This window comes from Podarcis liolepis (genome assembly GCF_965112155.1).
Source record: "Podarcis liolepis genome assembly, chromosome: 17".
NCBI classification, from domain to species: Eukaryota; Metazoa; Chordata; class Lepidosauria; order Squamata; family Lacertidae; genus Podarcis; species Podarcis liolepis.
This window is the reverse complement of record NC_139571.1, coordinates 13,938,009-13,965,508: the sequence shown is the minus strand read 5'-3', so window position 1 is coordinate 13,965,508 and position 27,500 is coordinate 13,938,009. Positions and strand designations below refer to the sequence as shown.

General features: G+C 44.9%; 1 protein-coding gene across 1 annotated transcript in view; it reads left to right on the top strand.

The window, feature by feature from the left end:
* DMRT1 (doublesex and mab-3 related transcription factor 1) overlaps window positions 1–27,500 on the top strand; it is a 61,149-nt gene that overhangs the window by 33,156 nt on the left and 493 nt on the right. Inside the window, exons 4-5 of the mRNA XM_083483426.1 lie at window positions 679–841; window positions 26,905–27,500. The exon at window positions 26,905–27,500 is cut by the window's right edge and continues 493 nt beyond it. Coding sequence (XP_083339552.1) covers window positions 679–841; window positions 26,905–27,059 — 318 coding nt within the window. The 3' untranslated portion in view covers window positions 27,060–27,500. The remainder of the gene's footprint in view (window positions 1–678; window positions 842–26,904) is intronic.

Sequence of the window (27,500 nt, the reverse complement as noted above, 5' to 3'; positions counted from 1 at the left end):
AATAAAGTAAAACAATTCACATTCTTCTGTGTGTATGTTTTGATCTTTTCTTAAGTCTTCTTAAGTATGTTTCATAAAGCAGCTTGTAAGAATTGTGAATGTTGGAAATAAATTATCAAGGATCATTTGGATCAGGCATAGGCAAACTCGGCCCACCAGATGTTTTGGGACTACAACTCCCATCATCCCTAGCTAACAGGACCAGTGGTCAGGGATGATGGGAGTTGTAGTCCCAAAACATCTGGAGGGCCGAGTTTGCCTATGCCTGATTTGGATGAGCTTCAATTGAACTGTGAACCGAAGGTGAATCGAACTGGTTCATTCCATAGAGGGACGACTGTGAACTGGAATTAGTTCCCTTTTGGGACGTCTTGAACTTGCACAAGTTCCTTTCCAAGCTCTGGGGAAAACAGCATCTCTTTCTAGCTTGAAAACCCTTTCAGGAAATTAGAACACCAACCCTGGCAATGACTTTTTGCAGGGAGCAAATTGAGTTTTCCAGGCACCAGGGGTTCTCAGACTGACAGTTTCAATTACAAATTGAGTGCAAGAAAAATACAGTGTTCCACCTGGTGACCGAAAGATTATGTTGGGGGGCATTAAAAGTAACTCCATTTTTGTTCTCCTGTTTCTGATTGGCTTAACAGGTGTATTTTCTTCTTGTTTTTCTCTAACCAGGTGAAAAGCCCAGAAAACCGCCATGGTGTGAGTTCCCAGTACAGAATGCATTCTTACTATCCTTCCAGCTCCTACTTGGGGCAGAGCGTCGGAGCTCCTGCCTGTGTCCCCCAGATTTTCACCTTTGAGGAGAGCCCCTCTTTCTCTGAAACGAAAGCAAATGGTAAGCAGATAATCCAGCAGATCTAATTGTGGTCCAAAAAACAAGGGCATCCCTTAGGAAATACCTTAGGTATTTCCCCTTCCTACTAACCTGTTAAATTCCTCTTCTAATCGGGTATTTTTTTAAACAAGAAGTGGTTGGGGGCTTTTAAAAGTACATTTATGCCTCCCCAAATGCGGCCTTGGTTCTAGGCGGGGGAGAAGTGTGCCATGCGCCTTAGTAAACTGCAGAAAATGCCCTGTTTTCAATCATTATTGACCACTCGTTCAAACGATATTCCACATACTGATATTGTTCCCTAAGTTCACTCATCAATCAGCGGCGGACAAGCCGGGAGATGTAATTTACTGAGCTCCAGCGGTGTTTTCCAAGCTCTGACGGAGTGTTTTTCCATAGCTGGGGGACCTGCCGGCATGAGAAGCTCAGGTACAATTATGAAGGGTGTGAATTAAAAGACGTGGCGCACTTTTTTGATGGTTCTCCTAATAGCCCTTCCTCTTTGCCAACCCATGGATCATTTCAAACAAACGTTGCGCCTTTTCAGTCTGGAGCCAGACAAATCTCTTTGGTGCTGTCCGTGTGCGCTCTGCTCCCTAAAACAACACAACACAATGTGTTGCGTGGCAAGTTCCTGCCCCCACCCAGTGGAAATAAAGACACATGACACAATTATTAAGGTTAATGGGCTAAATAAGGCCACAACTTTATTGGTTACAGGTGATGAGCGGTATTGGCTTAGGCATTGGTCCTAACCGACTATATCCGGCTTCAGCCCATCCACTAGAAGTCCGGGAAGGGTTAACCACTAGTAGGGGGAGTCCTGCTGATGCACATCAACTAGGAACTCCCCCGGGGTCACCTCTTGGGGGTGTGCCTTAGGCCCTCACCTCCATAGGCTTCGGACAGGGCCACGCCCCCCAGAATCCTTTATCGGACTACCCTTCGATATGTGGGGCAGGTGATGGCGCTTCCTCCCCTCTTCCATCTACAGAACAATACCAATGCCTAACCGCCAATACCAAGAAAGTTGTGATGCTTTGCTACGAGGTAGGCAAAAACCAAGTGGCTGGTGCCAATTTGCCAAATGGAAAAATTCCTACCAGGCCCCTCAACGGCGACCAAACGAGGTCCATAGCAAGGTCAAGGACGAAAACCTTAAAGGGTGGGAGGGTGGGAAAACTGGAGCAGCTGGAGGCGGCAAAAGAGGGAGATCCCCGGCCGCCAGTTGCTTGGAGGGGGCATGAAGCCTGTAGCACCACCTCCTTTGCAGGGCGGAAGTGCCTTTCCCATTCAGGTGGAAGAGCGGGGACTGTGGAACCCCCTAGAAACCATTCACCGAAATGAAAGCATTCAAAATATGCACCGCCTCTCTCTCCCTGCCCTAAAACTGTAACATCACCTTTTGCTTGTCCGCAAGGAGGATGAGAGTATTTTTGCATGTGCGGAAACGAGCCTCTGTCTCTGCCCACCACAGAAATGTGGTTGCCCAGAAGGGAGGGCAACCCCCCAAGTAAAAAACGCTCCCCACTCTTGAGACAGGGCTATGGGACATAGGGAGCTGCTTTATTCTGAGTCAGACCATTGGTCCATGCAGCATGGTGTCGCCTACTCAAACTGGCAGCGACCTTCCAGGGACATTCCTGGCACCAGCTGAAGCAGTTGGGGATCAAAATGGGGACTTGGTGCATATGAAGCAAATTGCTCTGCCCCAGATCTGTAGCTCTCATAATAATAATAATAATAATATGATAATAATAATTTGTTATTTATACCCTGCCCATCTGGATGGGTTTCCCCAGCCACTCGGGGCGACTCCCAAAAGAATTTTAAAAACACGATAAATACATCAAACATAAAAAACTTCCCTAAACAGGGCTGCCTTCAGATGTCTTCTAAAAGTCAGATGGTTGTTTATTTCCTTGACGTCTGATGGGAAGGCGTTCCACAGGGCCACTACCGAGAAGGCCCTCTGCCAGGTTACCTGTAACCTCACTTCTCGCAGGGAGGGAACCGCCAGAAGGCCCTCGAACCTGGACCTCAGTGGCCAGGCTGAACGATGGTGGGTGGAAATGCTCCTTCAGGTATTTTGGAATATTGTGAAGCTCCTTGACATCTGACGGGAGGTGGGTGCCACCACCAAGAAGGCCTTCTGCCTGGTTCCTGGTAACTTCACTTCTCGCAGTGAGGGAACCACCAGAAGGCCCTTGAACCTGGACCTCAGTGTCCGGGCTGAACGATGGGGGTGGAAATGCTCCTTCAGGTATACTGGGCTGAGGGCATTTAGGGCTTTAAAGGTCAGCACCATCTTCTAAAAGTCAGATAGTTGTTTATTTCCTTGACATCTGATGGGAGGGCGTTCCACAGGGCAGGCACCACCACCGAGAAGGCCCTCTGCCTGATTCCCGGCAACCTCACTTCTCGCAGGGAGGGAACCACCAGAAGACCCTCGGCGCTGGACCTCAGTGTCCAGGCAGAACGATGGGGGTGGAGCGTTCCTTTGGTGAGTCGTCTGACTCACAGCACGTTCTCTCCTAAAAAGTCAACTTGCCTAGCTAACTTGACTCCAGCGGGTGCAGAATTCAATCTGATCCTTGGGTGCATTGATATGAACATCACCATGATTAATGACGTCCCTGCAGAAATAAGAGTTAAGTTTCACCCGGAGGCAGCTCAGGGCAGCAAAGAACACCTCTGCTCTTCCTTCATCTATGTTGGTTGAAATTCGTGAAGAGGACTTTTATCCATCACTTTCGTTTTTCTATTGCTGATGGCCAAACCCGTCCCATTTCCCAAACCTTGTTCCTGACTTGGGAGGGACAATAAGAAATATCTCTCAGTGGCCCCAATCGCACCCTTTATTTTATTTTTATTTTTGCTTCTCTTGCTCTCTCCCTATAGTAATACATTTGCCCAAAGATGTGTTTGTCGGAACAGCATGGGGCAGAAATACTGACCCACAAACTGAAAAAGCAGTCAGTGTTCCAGCAGAAATACTTCTGAGCCCCCGCTATTCCTCAAGTGTTGCAGCCACTGTGGTTATTAGGCAGCAAGATTTCTTATCTGACAGAGGGAGACGAGAGGGAGGAATGTCCTTTAAACCACAGCTAATAACCAAAGTGTACGGCGTTTTCTTCATAATTCACAAAGTCTGTTACTTGCTTCCGAATCCTGAGGTGTAACTTTCGTTTTATGGCGGCTTCGCCAGTTCATATATTAGCACCGTTAGACCTACCGTTTCATTAATGTTGTTCTGCTGAGTTAACTGCCTGTTTATGCTCTCTCTCTCTGTGTTTGCGCTCATAGGGAGGAGATATAAGCCGCCCTCTGATTTATATTTTTCTTTTGTGCATAGCGGGAAGTTTGTGAGAAGCTTCTGACTTTATTTTTTCACGCAAGGTTCTATACTGTGCTATTATTATATCTTGCAGCTTCCAAGGAAACAATGCTTTTCTAATTACAGAACGATGGTGGCTCAGTCTCGAGGGGGGAATCTGGTGGTCCCATAGCCATGCCTATGGTCTTTCCACCCACAGCATCTTTTTAGAGACAGGGGAGGCAAATAAAGATTTCAGAAACAAATGGTTTGGAAAATAATCTTAAAGGCTTAAATCCTGAAAATACCTCTGTGTAAGGCAGTAGCCGCCCCCCTCAGGTCAATTTCCCGTTGGCTCGGCCAGTTCTTTCCCCTCTCCCAAATACACGTGCCATCAGTGGCGATGGATAGTCTTGCAATGAGACTGCCATTACATGCTAAAATCTGGTTCTGGGGATCACCCTAAATTTAGAGAACCTAACCAAACTTCCTTCCTTCCTTCCTTTCTTTATAACTGTTTAAACCAATTCATGAACCAAGAACCTATACATTGACCACCATTAATGAAACATATGTTGTAGATCTTTTTCCACATGTGTATCTGAAGAAGTGTGCATGCACATGAAAGCTCATACCAAGAACTAACTTAGTTGGTCTTTAAGGTGCTACTGGAAGGATTTTTTTTTATTTTTTCCACATTTTTATGCTATTTTTGTGATATACAAATGACATGAGAAAACTTGGTATACTTGTTTGTATAACATTATTCTTGTTTATAAAACCCAGTAAAAGGAAGAAAAGGAAAAGAAAGCTTAGGGAACTTAATTTAGGGAAACATGGTTCCTCGTGCATCTGATGTCCTCATTAGGACATCAAGAGCCATGTCGTTTGCCATGATTTCATTATGAGTAAATGTGCTTCTTACAAGACCCTCCCGTCACTAATGCTGCTGTAAGTTTGCGTGGAAAGGGGCAGGAGTGGCAAAGGAGACGAGATGATCAGTTTGAAGTTCACCCAGAATCAGGCCAGCAGCCAGTGAAGTTGGTACGTTACCTGCCCTGTGACATTAGGATGACGGAAAGGATATAAGCCTTGATAATGAATAAATTAAAAGAGGAGTTTAAAAAATAAAATTTGCAGATTTAAGAAGGAAGGGGGGGAGAGAGATGCATTGCAATTAAAAAAGAAAGAGGTGATCAAAATAATACTAACAAGAGACCACAGTCGGTTCATATTGAAAACACAGTGACCATCAATACATGAATCTTAGATCAAAATTATGACTTGTTGGGGTCTCTGCAGACTGGAGGCAGGCAAGTGTTCTCATCTTCAGAAACAGGGGAAAAGATAACCCAGGTAACTACCGACCGGTGAGCTTGACATCAATACCAGGGAAGGTCCTGGAACAGAAAAGTCAACTGTTGGTCTTTGAGCCCTTGGCAAAGGATGCTGTGAGTACTAAAACCCAGCATAGGTTTCTCAAAATAAGTCCTGCCAGACCAATCTCATTTCTTTTTATGGTGGAATTGCAAACTTGGTGGATCAGGGGAATGCTGTGGACATAGCGTATCTTGATTTCGGTAAGGCTTTTGACAAAGTCCCCCATGATATTCTCGTGTGGAAGCTGGTCAAATGTGGGTTGAACAAGGTAACTGTTAGGTGGATTTGTAGCTGGTTGACTGACCGAACCCAAAGAGTTCTTATGAACGGTTCCTCGTCATCCTGGGGAAAAGTGATTTTTCAAGAGGTGGGCAATCCCATCCAAATCAAGCTGAAATCTGATTATTGGATCAAAAGGCTTATTGACCAAGAGCAGCTTTAGACTTGCCACAAATTAGTTTCAGTTTGTTAAATCACATCCAGTCCATTACCAATGTTCAGCTGTGGTTCAGGGCCTCCCTGGCTTCCCATGTTTGATATGGAAAAGCAAGTTGGAGCTGCAGATCACACAACAATTTTCATATGGGTTTGATGGCATTATTTTGTTACTTAGAATCAGCAACCATTCATGTGATGATCTGGGAATCAAGCTCATTTATGTGGGACTCTGGGTGCTTGCAAGGGGACACGGGTGGCGCTGTGGGTTAAACCACAGAGCCTAGGACTTGCCAATCAGAAGGTCGGCGGTTCGAATCCCCGCGACAGGGTGAGCTCCCATTGCTCGGTCCCTGCTCCTGCCAACCTAGCAGTTCAAAAGCACGTCAAAGTGCAAGTAGATAAATAGGTACCTCTCTGGCTGGAAGGTAAACAGCATTTCCGTGCGCTGCTCTGGTTCGCCCGAAGCGGCTTAGTCATGCTGGCCACATGACCCGGAAGCTGTACGCCGGCTCCCTCGGCCAATAAAGTGAGATGAGCGCCACAACCCCAGAGTCGGTCACGACTGAACCTAATGGTCAGGGGTCCCTTTACCTTTACCTGGGTGCTTGCAGTCAGTTCTGCTTCATACCTGAGATCCCAATCATATGCTTCTGCTTTTCTCAGCATGCAATTCCCTCCCCTTTGCTGTTAACTCAGTTCAGCGTCTCTGTTAACCCAAAGGGATACACAAAAGAGGAAGGTCTAAAAAGCCCTTGGATTTCTTGCATGTCTGGATGGAAGTGCTGTTGACTCAAGACATCAAAGCTGAATTGCTGTTATGTCTTCTATGCTCGATAGAAGATTAAAGGGGTTGTTGCCTAAGGGTAACTAATGTCCAGTATGGCAATTCAAGCATTTTGAGGCAGCTGTGCAATTTGTGCAGACAGTTTTAAGACTGATGCACAAAATCACTTAGTCCGGCCTTAGTTGCTCTTAGCACATTTTGAACTCTGTTGTGCCTGTATACTAGCTGAGTAAAAAAGCAGCGAAAAGGCAATGGAAGTGTCTGTTGCAAAGGTACCTTAGAGATGGCATTTCTTAAGTTTGCTCTCCTTAGCACCCTGCTTGATGCCGGGGTTCTGGTAACCAGCAAGTTTATTTTCCAGTGCTTAGCTCCTGGGAGGCAGAGCTCAGGCCAAGAACAAGTTGAATAACCTTCAGGAAAGCTGTGCTGTCCTTCTGTCGGCCGCTGTCTTTGAAAATTGCCTGCAGAGTTAGTGAGCAGGAACAGTTAAGATTTACAAACAATGATGAAGCTTGTCATGCATCTTTCACCATTCATCATCTGGGTGCCGTGGCTGGGCGGTGAAGTGTTCTTCATAAAAACCAGCTCAGTGTGAAATACACCTCGCTGCAATGTTTACTGCTCTGAAACTCGTCAGAAGCCCTTTATAGTAAATCCAGATTGCGAGGTGACATTACAGTATATCATTGCACAGCACGGCGGGGTTTACACTAGGAATGAGTGCAGTTCACACCAGATGAGATGTCGAAATTGAGTTATGTAGGAATTTGGCTGTTATATGAGGATAGCTTTTGTTTTCCCAAGACTAAAAAGTTAGCTTTATATATATTTAGGTAATATATAATGTGCTTTAGTTTCCATATGTACATAGATGCCAGAGGGCCCGTACACCGTTGTCCTTGCTCAGATGTATCTGTAAGCAGGCATGCGCCTATGGAGTGGTGCGCATGTATCTCTTCTATGTATCTGTATATGTGCATGCATTTTCTTTGGTGCTATGTTGTGTATTGTGTGCTTATTGGCTTTTCATTATGTGTGTAATTATATATCACCTGAAAAGCTACCTGGGGAACCAGTTGCCTAAGATCACAACTGCAGCTGGCCCCCCAGTGCATAACCTAACATAACTTCATGCCTGGCGAGTCTCTGCTGGTACAATCTCATCTATAAAGAAATGGTTTTTTCCAGTGCAGCAAATCTTGGGATTCAGTCATTTTACTTCAAACGCAAGTGTGTGTTTTTTAGCTCCATTGTTCCCACCCAGACAAAAGCTTTCCGCTGTGTTTGAATGACTTGCCTTTTTTAATAGTCTCGGCTTCCTATTGAACAGGTGGTTAAAATCAAATTGGCTAGTCACATTCCATGATTTGCGCTCTCTCTCTCTCTCCCTTCCACATAAAGTATAGAAGTCAGGAAAGCTAAGGTATATTTTGGACTCTGTCCCAAACTCACCCTCATTATTTAACTAAGTACCGCCTGCCACCATCAGCAAGGACGTGAGTTTATAGGGAAGTCGACTTGGTTCACAATTTCCAAATGTGGGGCTGGCTTTGCATTGTGAATTCCTGGAGGGTTCTTTTCCCAACCACCAGTTCCCAGACTATGAAGGAGTGGTTTTTAAAACGAGCCTAAGAAAGAAGACCGAGGTGTCAGCAGTGGGTGGCATTTTTTCCAGAGACCCTGCCTGCGGTGGGGTTGGAGAGTTGCTGCTGGACTCTTGCGTTCCCAACTCAGGTTCCAGGGAGATAGCCAAAGAAGATGGGAGGTGGAATAGAAGTTAGAGGGGGGCAGATGGAGCAGGGCAAGCCCTAGGGGAGGGACCCACAATTGCCCCCCTCTCTCATACACACCTGGGAGTTTGTGGTCTCACTCTTCTCCCTGCAGGTGCAGGGGGCCTCATTCTTGCCGCTGCCCTCACTGAGCTCTTTCCATGGTGGTGAGAAGGTCCATCGGGTGGCTCTGTTGAGATGCCTCCTCGCTGGCTCTTTCTGTACCTGGTGGGACTGTGACAGGTGGAAGCAAGGAGGAGCCTTGCTGCTCTGACCGCCACCTGCCAGGCAGGTGAGAGAGCAGAGGGGGGTGGGGAAGGTGTAGAGCAGCGGTTCTCAACCTGTGGGTCCCCAGATGTTGTTGGACTACAACTCCCATCATCCCTGAGCTCTGGCCTTGCTAGCTAGGGGTGATGGGAGTTGTAGTTCAACAACATCTGGGGACCCACAGGTTGAGAAAGGCTGTTGTAGAGGAACAGTAGGAATTTGGGAGGGAGCAAGGTGTATCTGATGGACCTTCAGTCAAACCATAGCTCTCAGCAAATGCTTAGCAATGCTGATCTATGCTGCTGGGCCTCAAATGTGGGACCCTTGCTAGGCAATGACCCCATGTAGCTACTGTTCTCTTTCTCTAGCCTGCCAAACTGTCGCTGATAGATAAAGAGAGCTGTTGGCATGCAGGTACCAGCACAGGTAAGCCTGTCTAGGGAACCAAGTTGGGTGCAAAATGGCACTGAGCCTTTTTGGTTGACCATGCTCTGACAGTAAGAGCTGTTCGACAGTGGAATTTGCTGCCAAGGAGTGTGGTGGAGTCTCCTACTTTGGAGGTCTTTAAGCAGAGGCTTGACAACCATATGTCAGGAGTGCTCTGATGGTGTTTCCTGCTTGGCATGGGGTTGGACTCGATGGCCCTTGTGGTCTCTTCCAACTCTATGATTCTATGTCCAGGTCTTCCATCACTATGTATTTTTTGCATTCATTCGAAACCTATACATACATTCATCAACACAGGGCCAATTTTTTAAATTTTTCTTTATTTTTTGCAGTCCTAAGACCAACAAACAAAGCAAACCCCAGATAAAAGTGCACACAAGAATCAGAGAGTCTTAAATAGCGTGTTTTAAATCCCAGGGTTAATTTTAAGGGCCACCACCATAAAGTTGATGCCAGGCATACGTCCCTGGAGAGGGGGTTCCATAGCTGCCTAAAAGCCCTCTTGTGGGGACAAGTCTCCCTTCTGAACAGAGGTGGCATCTGGCAAAGGGCATCGGCCCCTTGGCTTAGACGGGTTGGTGTTCCCGTGTGCAGACGCTCGCGCACAGGAGTGTCCCCAGGCCAGACGTGCATTGACACCCAAGAGATGAAAGATGAAAACTGGCATGAATGGGCGTTCCAAGCCAAAGGGTCACGGCCTTAGATTACTGCAATGCGTAGGGCTGCCTCTGAAAACGGTTCGGAAACTTCAACTGGTGCAGAATTCAGCAGCCAGGTTGCTCACGGGAGCAAGACAGTCTGAACATACTGCACAAATCCTGGTCCAACTGCACTGGCTACCAATTAGTTTCTGGGCCCAATTCAAAGTGCTGGTTTTGACCTATAAAGCCTTAAACAGCTCAGGACCTCAATACCTCAAGGATCACCTCTTTCCATTTGACCCTACTCGGACCCTGAGATCATCTTCCGAGGCCCTCCTTCATGTGCCCCCTCCTCAAGAGGTGCGGGTGGTGGCAACAGGAGAACGGGGCCTTCTCTGCAGTGGCTCCCCATCTGTGGAATGCTCTCCCCAGGGAAGTTCGCCTGGCGCCTTCATTATACACCTTTAGACACCAGGCAAAAGCGTTCCCTTTTAACCAGGCCTTTGACTGACTTATTCTATACCCTTTAAAATGTGGCTCTCTTCGGGGGGGGGGGGGTTATTGGAATAATAATAATAATAATAATAGGGGGTTCTGGATTATTCAGAGGGTCTCTGGGACCAGTCTTGGATTGGCCCTCCATATACGTTTTGCATGCCATATGCATTTTACAGCTGCATTCCTGCATCTACATGGCCATGACCCGAGTTTCCATTTCCTTGGCTCCCTGCAGTACGACAGAGAGAAACACAGCCAAGGAAATGGCTTTTTAAATGCACGTTTTGCATCCCTACCTGTGGATACTTGCTATATGGATAGGTTTGTGTGTGGTTTTTTTGTACTGTATAGGACTATTCCAGAGACCTTCAGGCCAGTTGGCCCTGCATTTATCCCTCGTGGCAACCTTAGGGAAATTGGAGGACCCAGCGTGGAAATTCCATTTGAGGAAACGTCCTGAAAAGATGAACCAGTAGCTGTTGCTCTTCTCTTGCAATTCAGGGTTCCAAGCTCCATTGAGAAGGGGACTGCTTTCGGGCACTGGATGCAACAACAACAACAAAAAGGTTTTTCAAACAGAGGCAAACTGGATTATCTGGGAAAGGGAAGAGCGTCTAGTTTGGAAAGCAGATTGTGGCTTCTGCTCCTCCTGCCCATGGAGGAGAATATCACTTGATAATAAGGAGCCTTCAAGGGATAGAGGATTGTAAAATAGCGCAGGAGGCAATTCCCCCAGAAAAGAGGTAAGATGAGGAAGCCAGCCTCACAAATAAGAAGAACCTCCGGCAGCAGGTTCTAGCAACCGGCCAGCTTGCAGCATCCCCGAGTTGTCAATCACACCGTAATGTTTCTAGAAGCGAAAAGTCAATGCGTTGTTGTTTAATTTGACATGACTCTTGAGCTGTGGAAAAGCATAATCGCTGCAGGGGACAGTTAAGTAACTGTGCTCCATGTCAGCCTGTCTCGCTCCGACTGCCGCACTAAACGCTTTGCTGATGAGCGATAGATTTGGTTAAATACCAGGATAATTGCTGGCTATAGCACCCAGCACTCTTGTAATGCCTTGTAGTACATCAGTTGTAGTTTCCTCTCCGCCTCAGGCTCTGGAGGCTTATTCGCTAAAGAGGGCACTTATTTTCAATTACAATGTTCTCTTTTCCCCTTGTGTGTTTTTTTTTTTAAGAAGCCATTGTTGCTGAGCCAAATGAGCTCTAATAAATTATATTTCTTCTCCCTGTAGACCTGTTGAAGGAGATCAGGCATGCAAATGCCAAAGCTTCTATTTTCTAAAGCTTGTAAGTAATTTTTTTGTGCGTGTCGGCTTCACGTACCAGCAATATGCTCATATTACTGAGACAAAGGTTTTCATTTTAAAGACCTGCACATTGCAGCGGGCCTTCAGACTAACCCTGCCTAGCTGGTATAAAGCCAAACGCTTAATTCTTCATGCAGTAAGAATGAATTCTATTCATTTTCTTCCTTCTTAGCAAGCCACTGACATTTTTAGGAAAAGGTATATCTGTGCCATGTACGTGAATAGCCTCATATATTTATAATGACACCGTCATCTCAGCTTAGGCTGGAAAGTTAAATGCTAGAATTTCTTTTACAGTTGGTAATGGTCTCTTGGAGCTGAACTGGCTCAGTTTATTTCTGTTGAAATAGAGCTGTGCTCTGATTTTACTAAATGTGATTTTGCATTTTGAGTTGGGGCTTAGGCCTCAACTCACGTGTAGGACTGGGCGATATATCGTCCCAAACTGGTTTGAAGCCCATATCGTGATACTGGTTTCATAATTTTTGACCTGGCCAAATATTGTGAATCGTGATAAGTATCTGTGCATGTGCGAATCAGAAATCACAATGTGGGGGGAACAGTGAAGCCAGGCAATTCTCTCTCTCGATTCCTGCAGCCCCTCTTAAGTCTGCCAGCTCAAATCTCCCCTGCCTCACGCAAATCACGAGAGCAGGTGCCAGCAAAAATCACAAGGCAGGATTGCATATGCACAGTTCCACCCTTCTTTCAGACATCATAATATATCACAATGTTTAGTTGGTGGATATATATTACAATGTTGAAAACCAGGTATCGCCCAGCTCTGCTGATGTGTGCTGGTGTTTGCAGCAAATATGGTATACCCTCTCAGATACAACCTACATAAAGTGCCTTGTTTTGTTTTCATTCATGCCAATTGCTCTCAAAGAGTGAAAGCCAAACTTTCTTTCTTCGGACCCAAGTGAGCAGGTGCCCTGTGTGAGTAGCGTGCTGCCAGCTAGATTGGCCACTAGGAGGCTAACAGTGTTCGAAACTCCCATTGTTCCAGGCGCATTTTGCAGCAGGGGGTTTCTTTTAACTTTATTGCAAAACAGTTTACATATAACAACGCAGACAGACAAGACAATACCTCAATGACAATGAACATTAACTAACAAGACATCGTCTAACATCACGCACACTTTTGACTTCCGATTCACCTCATTGTGCTTTCTACATATTCTTTACCTTGACGCATTTCCTGTTATATCCGTTACACATCCAGAAAATTTTCTACATTTATAGTTTTCCTTAATATTCAAGATTCAATCTAGACCTGCCATGAGATTTGCATTTTCACAATATTGTTTTAGATTTTGTTTAAAGGTTATCCATTCTTTACACACTTTCTGGTGCCTTAAACTTTGCAACAGGGTATTTCATTAACATGAGCAGTTTCTGAGCTCTGGGCGCAATACTGCACCTAAGATTTGAGATTGAAACTGCAGATTGGAAGGAAAGGAGGACCTTTTTCTGCCTCCCCACTTCCAGCTACTCTCTGAAGACTGGAGAAGAGACCCTCTTCAGAATATTAGGGGGGTGGGCAGGGGAAGGACCGCACCATGTGAAAAATGAACATGATATTTTAGCTGCAGTTGATTCATTTTCAGCTTTATATTCTTGTTATAAAAATGTGCCTAGACACTCATTGTTGCACCCATAACCTTGGTTTAAGGTGCCCTTGAGCTCCTAGCTTTCTTATCTCAGTTTCTAACACTGGAGGCTAAGATTCATTCTCTCCCAGCAGCGTTTTGCTCCAGAGACATTACTGGCATTAACAGGACCTGTTCCAGTGGATTCTTTCCTGGGCCAAATAGGAATACATACAATTGTTGGCAAGGAAACCAAGCAATGGTAGAAGTTTACACAGCTAGCAGAGTCGAATTCCTTCATGGAACTAGGCCACCACTGCTAAGGTCTAGAGTGCCTTACAATAGGAGCAGAAAATCCTAGTTTTGAAGGGTTGGTTTTGAAACAGGGCAAGACGGTCCTTGTTTTTCAGCACTGTTCCTACTTTTGATCTTGAATCTCCTGCGCCTTGCGACTCCCCTGTGTTTTTGCACCGGCCATTGCGGGTCATTGGGGCATATGCTGTAGTTTCTCATCAGTGTGTTGAAGCAATGATTCTTCAACATCACCGTCGCTGGACTGGTCACGTTGTGCGGATGCCTGATTATCGCTTTCCAAAGCAACTACTCTATTCCAAACTTAAAAATGGAAAGCGTAATGCTGGTGGTCAACAAAAGAGGTTCAAAGACTCTCTCAAGGCAAATCTTTAAAAATGTGGTATAAACACTGACAATTGGGAAACACTGGCCTGCAAGCTCTCCAACTGGAGACCAGCCTTGACCAAAGGTGTCATGGACTTTGAAGACACTCGAACTCAGGACGCAAGGGAGAAACGTGCTAAGAGGAAGGCACGCTTGGCAAACACTCGCCGTGATCAACTCCTGCCTGGAAACCAATGTCCCCACTATGGAAGGACGTGTGGATCCAGAATTGGCCTCCACAGTCACTTACGGACTCATTGTTAAAACCGTGTTCATGGAAGACAATCTTACTCAGCTACAAGGAATTGCCAAAGAAAGAAGAAAGACTTGGCAGATGGTCCTCCATCCCAAAGGACATTTCTGTACAGTGGTACCTTGGGCTAAGTACTTAATTCATTCCGGAGGTCCGTACTTAACCTGAAACTGTTCTTAACCTGAAGCACCACTTTAGCTAATGGGGCCTCCTGCTGCCGCCGCGCCGCCAGAGCACGATTTCTGTTCTCATCCTGAAGCAAAGTTATTAACCCGAGGTACTATTTCTGGGTTAGCAGAATCTGTAACCTAAAGTGTATGTAACCCGAGGTACCACTGTAGATCCAAAGCGATCATTGTGTTTTCTGTCCTAATATGGCAAATCCCTATCAATAACATTCCCTCTGTATGACTGCATTATTACTCACTGAGGGGAAAAGGAGAGCCAATGTCCTTCCTTTCTTTGGCCTGTGACATAACAAGTGTCAAATCTTGAAAGGCCAAACTACTGCTGTTGACACATCTAGATTTGTAGGCAAGGAACTCTAGGTCAGTCTGCTGTTTGCTTTTCCCCAACATGTCAACCTCCCCCTATTTCTTTTTTCTTTCTGTTTTAAACAAGGGAAACAGGAAAGGTATTTGTTTGTTTCAAGTAATAGCTTTCAGGAGATCTATTGTCCAGGGCGGAGAGAATTTAGTTTTCTTAGCTAATTTTAGTTGTTCCATCACTTAACAGCAAGCTTTCCAGCTAACTACAAATACTGGCATGTACTGGGGAAGGATGATATGAGCTCTGATAGGGCAGATGGAACGAAGCCATCCATTCATCCTTGCGCACTAAATGCCAAGAATGAAATCCAGTTCGAAAGTACACAGTGAATCAGTCGAGTGGCAGGCATTTGAGATAATCCTAATGGTTTTTTAACACTGTTGGTGAGAAGGGGAGATCAGCAGCGGCCAGAGATTCTGTTGTGAAATAATAGGCGTATTCAAGGCAGAACTAGGTGTTCTGATAAGCATGGCGCTACGGCTGAAAGTGGCAGCTCAGTATACAGGGATTTTTGTAAAGTGTAGGAAACAAATGAGCCTTGTCTCGTTGGTTTGCCCGTTGTCACCAGGGTACGGATATGTTTCAGCACGCAATATAGACGGGGGAGAAAACTTAATATTGGCTGCCATTTTGGACAGCACCAATGTCTTCAAACTGCCCCACCCATCAAGGCAGAGGTGTCTGTGCAGGGTGTGGTGTGTGGAAATTTTGTTCTCTCTTCTGCTTTTCATACTATATTGAGAAGATGTGGCCCTGCAAATACGTATTTATAGTGTTACAAAGTACTGTGACCTGTTGAAATAAAAAGAAAAAAGAAAATACCTATGCATTTTCTACCATATGTCTGGGTAAGAGGAATATATATATATATATATATATATATATATATATATATATATATATAAAATTTATCCCAATATTCAGAATGCTGTAATCAGATGGTCATTCGGAACATTTGGGGTCTGTGATCCATCCATGTGCTAAATAAATATTTCACTGGGATCACCGTAATGTAGGGCATAGTCAGCAGAGGAATATATTTGGAAAATCCTGGATTTTGATATAATTTATCTCAAATGGCTCACCGGTTTGTGGGTTCTCCGAACTTCCGCCCTACATTCCTGAAGCCCACTGGTGCCCTATTACAGCAGTCCCTTCTCCCTCGCCTCTGCCCCTAATTACAAAATCTGTATCCTAGAAAGGTAAGCAAAAATAACGAAACCTAAATTTAAAAAGAAACCAATATTTATTTGCGCTAAACTAAAGTATTGACATGGTTTCCCGTTAAATTCTCAAATGTTGGTTATTATTAGTGCACTATTGCCCTTGAATATACAATAATGTTCCTTGAGTTGGCATTAGAGTGCATATAATGAGCGCTCACACCTTCATTTGTGGGCGTCCTTTGTGGGACCGTGTGCAGCACCTTTGCCGTCTCAGGTGGCGGTTTGAGGCCTTGGGTGGATTCCTTTAGTCTATCTTCCCTAAATGGTAACTTAATTTCGAGTTATGAACACCGCGTGCGCAGAAGCGCCTTATCGTGCCGTGCACAGAAGCGGCACCTCCAGTTACGGACTTTTCGGGGTAAGTACAGACCCCCGGGACAAATTAAGTTCACATCCAGAGGGTCCACTGTAGTATAACTTGTTGCTGAAATGGAATACACAAGATGAAACAGTTAAATCGGCCATGATTAAGTGGGCACAGGACATTGGTCATAACATTATGTCAGCTGACTGGGAGTGGTTGTGGAACACCGGTATTAAATTCACGGCATGTAATGCCTTAAAGGAAAACATTATGAAAATGACTTACAGGTGGTACATGACCCCAGTCAAGCTGGCAAAGATCTACCATTTGCCTGATAACAAGTGTTGGAAATGTAAAGAGACTGAAGGTACCTTTTACCACCTTTGGTGGACATGCCCGAAGATTAAGGCTTTCTGGGAAATGATATATAATGAAATGAAAAAGGTACTTAAATGTACTTTTCTTAAAAAACCAGAGGCCTTTCTCCTGGGCATTGTCGGCCAATTGGTGTCAAAGAAGGATAGAACTTTTTTTATGTATGCTACAACAGCAGCAAGAATACTCATCGCAAAGTATTGGAAGACACAAGATCTACCCACTCTGGAAGAATGGCAGATGAAAGTGATGGACTATATGACACTGGCCGAGATGACAGGCAGAATCCGTGATCAGGGAAAAGAGACGGCGGAAGAAGAATGGAGAAAATTCAAAAGTTATCTTAAGGACTACTATAAACTTGATGAATGTTAGAATGTCGAGGTTTTTTGGAAAAAAAGGGATACAGTGACATAAGATTAGATTACAGAAAAGATTAAGATGACAGAGGTTGGAAAGGAACATTCAGAAGTTGCTTAAAAATTGTGGACATTGGGATGCAGGAAGGGGGGGTATGGGGGAGTCCTGGAAAAGAAGTTTATGAAAAAATGCTATGAAACTATACGTGTTTGTATGTCTTTTTAGTTGTTTGTTTGTCTTTAAAAATTTATAAAATCAATAAAAATTTTATTAAAAAAAACCAAAAAAAAAAAAAACCAGAGGGTCCACTGTACCTTCCATTTCCCATCCCGCCTGACCTTTTTCCATCAAAACAGACAGAATAGATTTACTCACTCCTTCGTTTTATTGAGAAATCAACCGGATCTGCTTCTATTAATCAACAAGCCCTTCCTCAAATAGGTAACGCTCCGGGGAGAATGCAATGGACTCCCTTTGTCTTTTACATATTAGCACTTCCAAACTGGACCTACTCTGGCTTCCATCTGCTCCTGGTTATCTGCATTCAGAAAACCAACCTTAATCTATGCCCTCACCGCAAAGCTTTTCATTTGGAAAAGCCTTCGCCACATTTTATAGACCATCTTTTGGGCATGTCGGTGCTCTGTTTTGATTCCAGTGCCAGCCTATACTTGTCTACTTGGAAGTAAGCCCCATTGATGGCAGTGGCGGCACTTACTCCTAGATAAGTGGCAATAGGATTGCAGCCTTAATATAGAAACAAGCCTTCGGATCCAGATTCCAAGCGAGTCTGCAGAATGGATGTGCCTTCTATTTCCTTCCCTGAATAAGAAGGTGAAAGAGCTTTAATAAATGGTCTGTAACACTTGAGAGCTTAAATCTTTAAAAAATTGCTTCTTATTAAGAGTCTAATGGTTTTTAAATGTAAACACAAAGAACATTTGCCTTCCAAGCATGACTATCCTAGTGGTTTCTCACTTCACTAGAAGCATATTACGCTTTCCAGGCCATTGACTTACAGAAGATCACTCAAGTCTAGGCAGTTCTTTGTATGGCATCTCAGTTCATTGATGACTTTTATTTTGGAGGTTATGTGTTCTGTTTTGTTTTTGCATTTTGGCCAAAATGTAACCAATATCATACAAGGAAGGAAGGAAGGGAAAAATACGCAAGTTCCAAACTAAATACTAATTATTAGCCGCTAAGTTGCATGTGCCCAGGTAAACATGCAAATATTTATTTTGTAGTAAGACTGAGACAACAGTACAAGGCTTGGCACATTCCTGGGAGATCGGTATTCATAACTCAGTCCACCAGCTGTGGACTAAACCGGGTGGATTAGCAGGCAATGCTTGATTTCCTTATTTTTCCATGAAACGAGAAAACAGTAATGACCAGTTGGGAGAAACGAGAATGAGATGGAACCAGCCTGTGTGTTGTGGCAGGGCTGCCTTTGGGGTGATTTTGAGGCAGAGCCCTGCTCCGCGCTTCAGCTGCTCATGCCTCCAATGCCTAAATCTCTTACAGCTTCCACCAATTTTCCAGATGTCACAAAGGTGAGGAACAAAGGACATCTCTGAACGAGCTGTGCCCTCTCGTAAGGCGACCAGAAGCAAAAGAGAGCAGGGCTTCTGTACCTTAGTAGCTGAGTGGAAGGGGCAATTTGGGGAGATGCAGCTTGTCATAGCGAAGAGTAAAGGTCCATCTGCTGGAATTAGGGTTGCCGTCCACCCCTAGAAATACAGGAGTGTGTGTGTGTGTTTGTGTGTCCCTTGTCCTTCTTTGGACTTCAACCAGGACAACTTTCCCCCCGTATTCGAGCTCCCATAATCCCTTGCCATCGGCCATGTTGGCTGGGAATGATGAAAGTTGGAGTCTAGCAAGGTCTGGGGGCCATGACTGCACCCCTTCTTTAGGGTTTGTGCATGGTGTAAAATCTGAAGAGTCGGTTCAGTGGCGACTGATGAGGCCAGAGATTGGTGGTCTGGAAACCACAGGTCTTGCCACTGGCAGGAGTAATGGATGGACCACGCTGATACATTTGTACCATCCCAGTTTTGGCCCTCCCAGCAGAGGCATGGGCAACACAGGAGATCAAGTGAGCACCTTAAAAAGATGGCGCAAGTCTCTTCTACCGGCTGCCTTTGGGTTCAGCAAATAAATTTGAGATTTCTCTCCATAGTTATCTAAACTGAAGAAAGGGAGGAATCTCCCAATTGTGGCCCCTCCAGGGCTCAAAGCATTGGGGGATGGACGGACTTGTTTTCTTATCATGAATCAGAAGGAAACTGTGTATGGATGGGAGTCGCCAATGGAGGCAAGGACATTCCCTTCCTGTGGAACAGACTATGAGGAATCTCTCATTTGGAACAGGTTCCTTGCCTCGTTTGCACTTGACCGTTGCCACTGAAATGGGTGGACATCACAGGGGCTTGCTCTGAGAATAAAAACAGCTTTCCACACTTAGAAAATACTGTATTTTCTACAATGGGAACTTTGCCTGTTTTTTCGATCATTGCCAGGTCGAGTTTCCAGCGGTTGCAGTGCAGAAGTCTCTGCCTGAAAACAGAATTTGGGTCATTACCACCATTCCTTACAAGTTCATGCCTGATTCTGCCAGGTTGACCACATCTTTTTAAGCAACTTTGTGCAATCTGGCCTCTGTCAATCAATGGAGTCAACGGGAGGTGAATTGTTCCACGTTACCTTTTTAAAGGATCTTAGCTTGGCGTTGGCCCCCCACTAAACGACAAGCATTCAGAGTGGAATAAGTCCTGATGGTTAACGCATTGAGGGCTCTCAGACAGCCTCTCCTGTGATTTAGCTTTTTCCAAAGGACTCGTGGTGCACTTGTCTAGCGATGCATTTTGCTAATTACACCATAGATTTCCCCGGTGATGAATAAGTGCTGAATTAACACAGGAGCTTTAATGTTTCGCTTTCCCTATTATTGTTGTACAAGGAGCCGTGCGGCAGATGCCGGCAGTTAGTTACACAAACATTAGTCTTAACGATTGGCCATTTGGATTTGGTGACAAACGGCAGCCTGGTGGAAATCTGAGCCTCAAACCAATCAGGAAGTTAATGAGGAGAGAAATTACCACGGCAGCTTCCCCTTAATTACATCCACGCCAGGCGGGAAAGGAGTGCCGTTGCGTGGATCTTGACTCATCAAAGGTGAGCAAGGTCAGAGACCCCTTTGCTTTGCTTTTTGTATCTAGTGGAGATGGAAATGTTGCCAGTATTTCTTGCACTGTATTAGTTTTCAAATTCTTCCAATATTTCATATCTGTTTTTATTTTTCATTTTTCCGGAGACGGGACACTTGTGGTTTCGTTCCTGCTTTTCTTTTTCCTTGCCCTCTGCTTGACAGCAGATCTACACCAGTTTTGGTCTGTTTCATATGTCATCACAGCAGCAAGATTCCTGTTTGATAATAGCAATAATTTTATTATTGATACCCCACCCACCTGACTGGGTTTCCCCAGCCACTCAGGGCGGCTTCCAGCACATATAAAAAGCATAATAAAACATCAAACATTAAAACCTTCCCGACACAGGGCTGCCTTCAGATGTCTTCTAAAAGTTGTGTAGTTCTTCATCTCCTTGACATCTGGTGAGAGGGTGTTCTACGCTGCCCCAGCCCAGAACAATTTCCTGCCTGAAGCAGAACCCAAATGGCACCCACTCTCCAGGACAAACACTTGAAAAAGTCCTGCTGCAGCATTCATACACTTAATTCCTGCTTCCCTTCCTTTCCCCGACCATTGCATGCCCCTTCTCATGGTGCCACCTGAAGCAGATTGCTCCACATTGCCACATGGCAGGGCCGGCCCTGGACTCCTCTATTTCTTTGCCCTGCGCCCTTTCCATGTCAGAATGGGCAGCCACTGACACACGTCAGTGTCTCCACGCATTTCCTTGGTCATTCCAACCATGATGGGAGTGGCAGAAATCTGCAAATGGATGGTGGTAGAGAAACTATTACTAGTGGTGCTCAACACATCGTGGTGAGGGTCATGTGTTTATTAATGTGTATCCCATCTTTTAATCCCGGTGCAGAGAGAAAAGACCCCTTTCTGATTTCTCTGCACTTTCAGAAGATTTGGGAGAGAAATGGATCTTCCTTTCGCTTTGTGCTAAAGTTTGGAAAAAATGAAAAGGACAGTAATAATAATAATAATAATAATAATAATAATAATAATAATAATAATAATAAATTATTTATACCCCACCCTCCCCAGCCGAGACCAGGTTCAGGGCGGCTAACAACCGATATAAAAACAAACTGATTGAAATACAACTTAAAAACAAGATTAAAATACAACATTAAAACATTAAAATGCAACCTCCACTAATGCAGGAGTTTTGATGCCTGTTCATGTTTTCCATAGGGGAGTTGTTAGTTGGTAGAGAGGAGGAGAGTGGCTGGATCAGGCTCTGCCGCTCATAGCTGTCAACTTTTCCCTTTCCTTGCGAGGAATCCTATTCGGAATAAGGGAATTTCCCTTAAAAAAGGGGAAACGTTGACAGCTATGCTGCCACTGTCTCGGCCTCCCTGCTTCCCTCACCGTCTTCTTTCTCCACAGAACTGTTTGCCTCCGTTAGTACCTGCCGGAAAACTTTTAATTGTGTTTGGATACCGATTTTATTATTGTCCCTGACGTTTATTGCTCTAAGGCGATGTTGGTTTTATCATCCTTCTGCCGCTTACGAGAAGTTGTTCAAGTGTTTCTGCTTTCTTCTGCTGGATAACTTATGTCAACGTTACTTTTATGCAACATGCCTTCTAAATGACTTGCAATGTTTTATTTTGCTAAAACCAGCAGGGTAGGAATAATCAGAATAAATAAATAATCATAATGGAACATTTTTTCCTCATTCCGTTTATATGTGTGGGAAGAACCTCTTTAATTGAATCATGATGATGATGATGATGATGATGATGATAATAATAATAATAATAATAATAATAATAATAATAATAATAATTTATGTTTATACTCCGCCCTCCCTGGCTAAAACCGGGCTCAGAGCGGCTAACATCAAACGTACAACACATTAACGTAAAATCAGGCAATCAATTAAAATACATCCTAAAATCAGATCAGGAAGTTGAATTGAGGTTGGGTTGGGGGGGGTTATTCCTTGCACAATTCACAACCTACTCCTTGTCCTCATGCCTTCTTAAGGAGAGGTCTGGGGCTGGCAGTTATAACTATTAATATTATAATTAGTTAAATATGTATACTGCCCTATATCCACAGGTCTCAGTTGCTAAGTGAGAGTCAACTTGTTTATTTTCTGGTGGAAATTTTGTGATTATAATAGGTACAAGGCAAGCAGAAACCTTGTTCCACCTTCAGGTGCTGTGCTGCGAGCAGATTCATCTTCCTTTCATGCAGCTGTTAAAAGTCAGAGGAGCGCTGCTGGCAGCAGAAATGTGGCAACCCTTAGCAGGGGCAGACTTTGGTATTTCATCGATGCACAAATGTGGTGCCTCCGCCTGTCACGCTCCGTTCTGCCCATGCCGTGCCATCATTGCCACGCCCTGTAGTGTCCCCTAGGCTCAGCACCCAGAGTGGTGGAACCAGTCACGCAGTTCTGCCTTGGCCCTTATCCTATTCATCGTTGTCTGTGGATAATAATACAGTGGTACCTTAGGTACCGAAGGGACGCGAGTGGCGCTGTGGGTTAAACCACAGAGCCTAGGACTTGCCAATCAGAAGGTCGGCGGTTCAAATCCCCGCGACGGGGTGAGCTCCCGTTGCTCGGTCCTTGCTCTTGGCAACCTAGCAGTTTGAAAGCACGTCAAAGTGCAAGTAGAGAAATAGGTACTGCTCCGGTGGGAAGGTAAACGGCGTTTCCGTGCGCTGCTCTGGTTCGCCAGAAGCGGCTTAGTCATGTTGGCCACATGACCCGGAAGCTGTACGCCGGCTCCTTTGGCCAATAAAGCGAGATGAGCACTGCAACCCCAGAGTCGGTCACGACTGGACCTAATGGTCAGGGGTCCCTTTACCTTTACCTTAGGTTACATACGCTTCAGGTTACAGACTCAGCTAACCCAGAAATAGTGCTTCAGGTTAAAAACTTTGCTTCAGGATGAGAACAGAAATCGTGCTCCAGCGGTGTGGCAGCAGCAGGAGGCCCCATTAGCTAAAGTGGTGCTTCAGGTTAAGAACAGTTTCAGGTTAAGAACGGACCTCCGGAATGAATTAAGTACTTAACCCAAGGAACCACTGTAATAATAATAATAAATTTTATTTATACCCCACCCTGCCAAGCCAAGACCGGGCTCAGGGCGGCTAACACCAAATATAAAAACAATCGATTGAAATACAACTTAAAAAAACAAGATTAAAATACAACATTAAGTGGCGTAAGGAGGAGCGGAGTGGCCGAGGTGGCAGACTGGGAAACAGTCTGACCAATATTTATATATGCAACTATAGCGGCAAGGTTATTGATTGCCAAAAATGGGGAAAGGCCTCTCCTCCTGGCAGAGGAGGTGTATTCAGCTCCCTGCTCCTGATTGCTTCTGCTGCCACGGCCAAGCCTCCCAGCCGACCAATAGGGCTGGCTGGTGGGCGGGGCTAAATGCATTTAAACAGCCGCAAAAGCAGTCAGCTCCCAGTCTGTTCCTGCTTTCTTCGGATCTCCCGCCCTCCCTCCCTCTTAGGTCAGCTTCTTTTTGCGTATTGACCTTGCTATGGACTTCGGTTGGTTGTCTTGGTTGTCCAAGGGGCCTGGTAGGACTTTTTTATCCATTTGGCAAATTGGCACGAGCCTCTTGGTTTTTTCACCTACCTCGTAGCAATTCGTCACAACTTTCTGGCATTGGAGGTTAGGCATTGGAATATGTGTTCTGTGTTGGAGGATTGGGTATGCGCCATCATTTACCCCTCCTCTTTTGGGTATTCCGTTAAAAGAATCCGGCGGTCATGGATCCTGTCCGATGCCCTGCTGGTGGCTAGGGCCATAGCACGACCCCTGGTGACATCAGGGGGAGCTTCCAGTTGTATTTGCATCAGCAAGCTCCTCCCATTGGTTGTTACCCTGATATGACTCCCAGCTGTGCGGGGTGGAGTCTGGTATTGCTGTTTTATCCAATGGTGGCGCTGTGGGTTAAACCACAAAGCCTAGGACTTGCCGATCAGAAGGTCGGCGGTTCGAATCCCCGTGATGGGGTGAGCTCCCATTGCTCGGTCCCTGCTCCTGCCAACCTAGCAATTCAAAAGCACATCAAAGTGCAAGTAGATAAATAGGTACCGCTCCAGCGGGAAGGTAAATGGTGTTTCCATGTGCTGCTCTGGTTCGCCAGAAGCGGCTTAGTCATGCTGGCCACATGACCCGGAAGCTGTACGCCGGCTCCCTCGGCCAATAAAGCGAGATGAGCGCCGCAACCCCAGAGTCAGCCATGACTGGACCTATTGGTCAGGGGGCCCTTTATCTTTACCTTTAAGCCAATACCACTCACATGCTGTAACCAATAAAAGTTGTGGCCTAATTTTGCCCATTAACCTACAACAATGTGTCTTATTATAATCCTGTGCGGGTGGAGGGTCCTTGACTCACAAGCAGCAGCGTCCCAACTAAAACTGACTGGTTATCTAAAATGATGGAATACTTCCATTCTGCTGAACTAACAGGGAGGATAAAAGGAGATATGGTACAAAAAGTGAATAAGGAGTGGGCTATCTTTAAGGAATACATCAAAAATTATGTGGGAAAAGTAGAATTTCTGACAGATACTGAGTGAATCCAGAAAATGATTAGAGTGAAAGGAGAGGAAAGTTAAGATAAAAGAATAGATTAAAGAAATAATGAAATGCGTTTAAGCTAGTTGGAAAAATAAAATAGCGTAACAAGAACGGCTGGAAGTCAAGTCGCTTGGTGGGTGTCTGTGTGGGGTAGGTGTGTAGGTATGTTGATATGTATAGTATAGGTAGGTATTATATAGAGCAAGGTAGGTATGTTTTATGTTATGAAAATAAGGTAGTATGTTGTGTACGTGTATTGTGTATTGTGTAAATGTACAGTGGTACCTCGGGTTAAGTATTTAATTCGTTCTGGAGGTCCGTTCTTAACCTGAAACTGTTCTTAACCTGAAGCACCACTTTAGCTAATGAGGCCTCCTGCTGCCGCCGGAGCACAATTTCTGTTCTTATCCTGAAGCAAAGTTCTTAACTTGAAGCACTATTTCTGGGTTAGTGGAGTCTGTAACCTGAAGCGTATGTAACCTGAAGCGTATGTAACCCGAGGTACCACTGTATATGTAAATGTATATGTATGTGTTTTATATGTTAATAAAAAAATAGAAGCCGTGCATGCATGACAGAGTGGCAGTTGGCGGGTGCCCCATCAGGGATTCTGCACCGTAATTTCACAGGGATGATTATGGAGGGAAGGAGGCGGGCTTCTTCTAGCCACGTTTTCATTTATTCCATAGAATGGTTCTCTTTTTTAAAAAACAAACAACAACAGTGGGTTCCAAAAAAAAGGTGTTGTTTTGTATAGCACTGAAATTTTTAGGGTCCCCCCCCAATTAAAAATGGTACCTCATCCAGTCACACAGCAAACAGTAATTAATGTTGTGAGCTGCCTTGAGATCTACATAAATGAATAAAAATTAAGAATGGATAGATTAGTCTAGAACAGGGGTGTCCAACCGGTCAACCGCGATCAACTGGTTGATCCCCAGGAGGTTTGGGTCGATCGCGGGCTCTTTTTCGTTTGGGGGGGCAGAGGATCCAGCCCCACCCCCTCGCCCCGTCCTCCATTCACCCATGATCGCTTGAACAGAAGACGTAGTACTCGCTGTGAGGCTCTTTGTTTCCTGACTGCTTTTCCGGCGAGTGACTTGCTCCTTTCCCCCTCAAGACAGCTTTTGAACTGCCCCTCTAAAAAATATTTTTGACTTGAACCCCCCCAAAAAAAGATCAACAACTTTGACTTTCCCCCCTAAAAAAAGGTCAACAACTTTGACCTGAACATTGCCTGATGACATCTAGTCTACTCTAACATGTCAGTTTCTGTTTGGGTGAGGGGGGGATGTGTGGGAAAGTTCAGAGTGGCAGGAGAAGATAAATTGTTTACTAATATCCTTCCTAACTTGCACTAGCAAGTTCCTTTACTTAGCAGAGTTACAATCCCCTTTTACGTGCACAGCAGATGGCTGGTTGCAGGCTCGTGTGAGCCTCTCACTATTATACAATTCAGTCTGTCTCAGATTGAATTGTACGTTCCTGGTAAATTCCCTTGAATCCCTCTTAAAAGAATAAAGACGCCACAATCTTAGTCAATAAAAGAAATTTACTTACATCAGTTCACAGTTGGATTCTTGAAGGCAGTTACAAATATGTACATGTGGATCTACCCCATATGGGGGAATATTCCCAGTGCTTCTGCTAGATGAGAAGCTAGCAGAGCAGTCCCAGCTAAAAGCTGGTCAAACAAAGAAGGAGGTAAAAAAGAAGGAAGGGTGCTGCGCGACTCGTCCTTTCATTACCTGGACAGGTAAGGTCACGCCCACCTTCTATCACAAGCAAGAGGAAGGATGCTCCAGCCAGGAGGAACAGGAAGTTTTGACTGGCTGGACCAAACATTCCCCTGCATGTCTTCTCTAGCATTACAAGGAATGTTGTACTTGACTGCTTCTCATGGATCACATCCCACAGGATGAGCATGGCAGTAGTCACTTTCAGACAGGTGCATGTGACGACAGAAGAGATATATGGATGGGAACCCGCCTAGGAAAGGACGGCGGCTCATCACTCCATGCCTTTGGGTGTATTCGTGTAGACCGTCACTGATCTAGATCGCTTAACTATGTGTTCCCTTTTTTCTCCCTCCCCTTTATTCGTTGCTTCCTCAGTATTTTCACCACCCAGTAGTCAAGATTCTGGCTTGGTTTCCCTTTCCAGCAGCTCTCCCATCAGCAACGAAAGCACCAAAGCTGTGTTGGAGTGCGAGTCGACCTCCGATTCTGGGACCTTCACTGTTCATTCTGTCATGGAAGACGGTGAATGAGCAGCTCTGAAGAAGCTCCTCCTTGGACGTCTTGGGAAAGTGCCTTCTTGTTGAGATGTGTTTGGTTTGGGATGATTGATGCTGATGTAACAGTTGAGAAAACGTTGCGTTTATTCCCTTTGTATTGTTCCGCACAATGTGATTTGCAACCTCTTAGTTTAAGGACGCAAGTCTTTCCCATTAGGGGGGCCCTGGCAGTTCCTTGGGGTTAATCCTAGTATAAAAAAGATAATACTTTGCAGATAAACTGTGATCAAAGTTAAGTGAATGGCTAAGCTAGTTATATAAGCTAGATTTCTACAGCGCACAAGAGTTAGTTCTTCGACAAAGACAAGATAAAATTGTAAAAAGGGCTTTCGGTATGATGAAGATTTTAAGAAATTGGCAGAAAGGTTGATAATTCTCTTATCACAAAATAATTCTTTCAGCTTTTATTTTTTA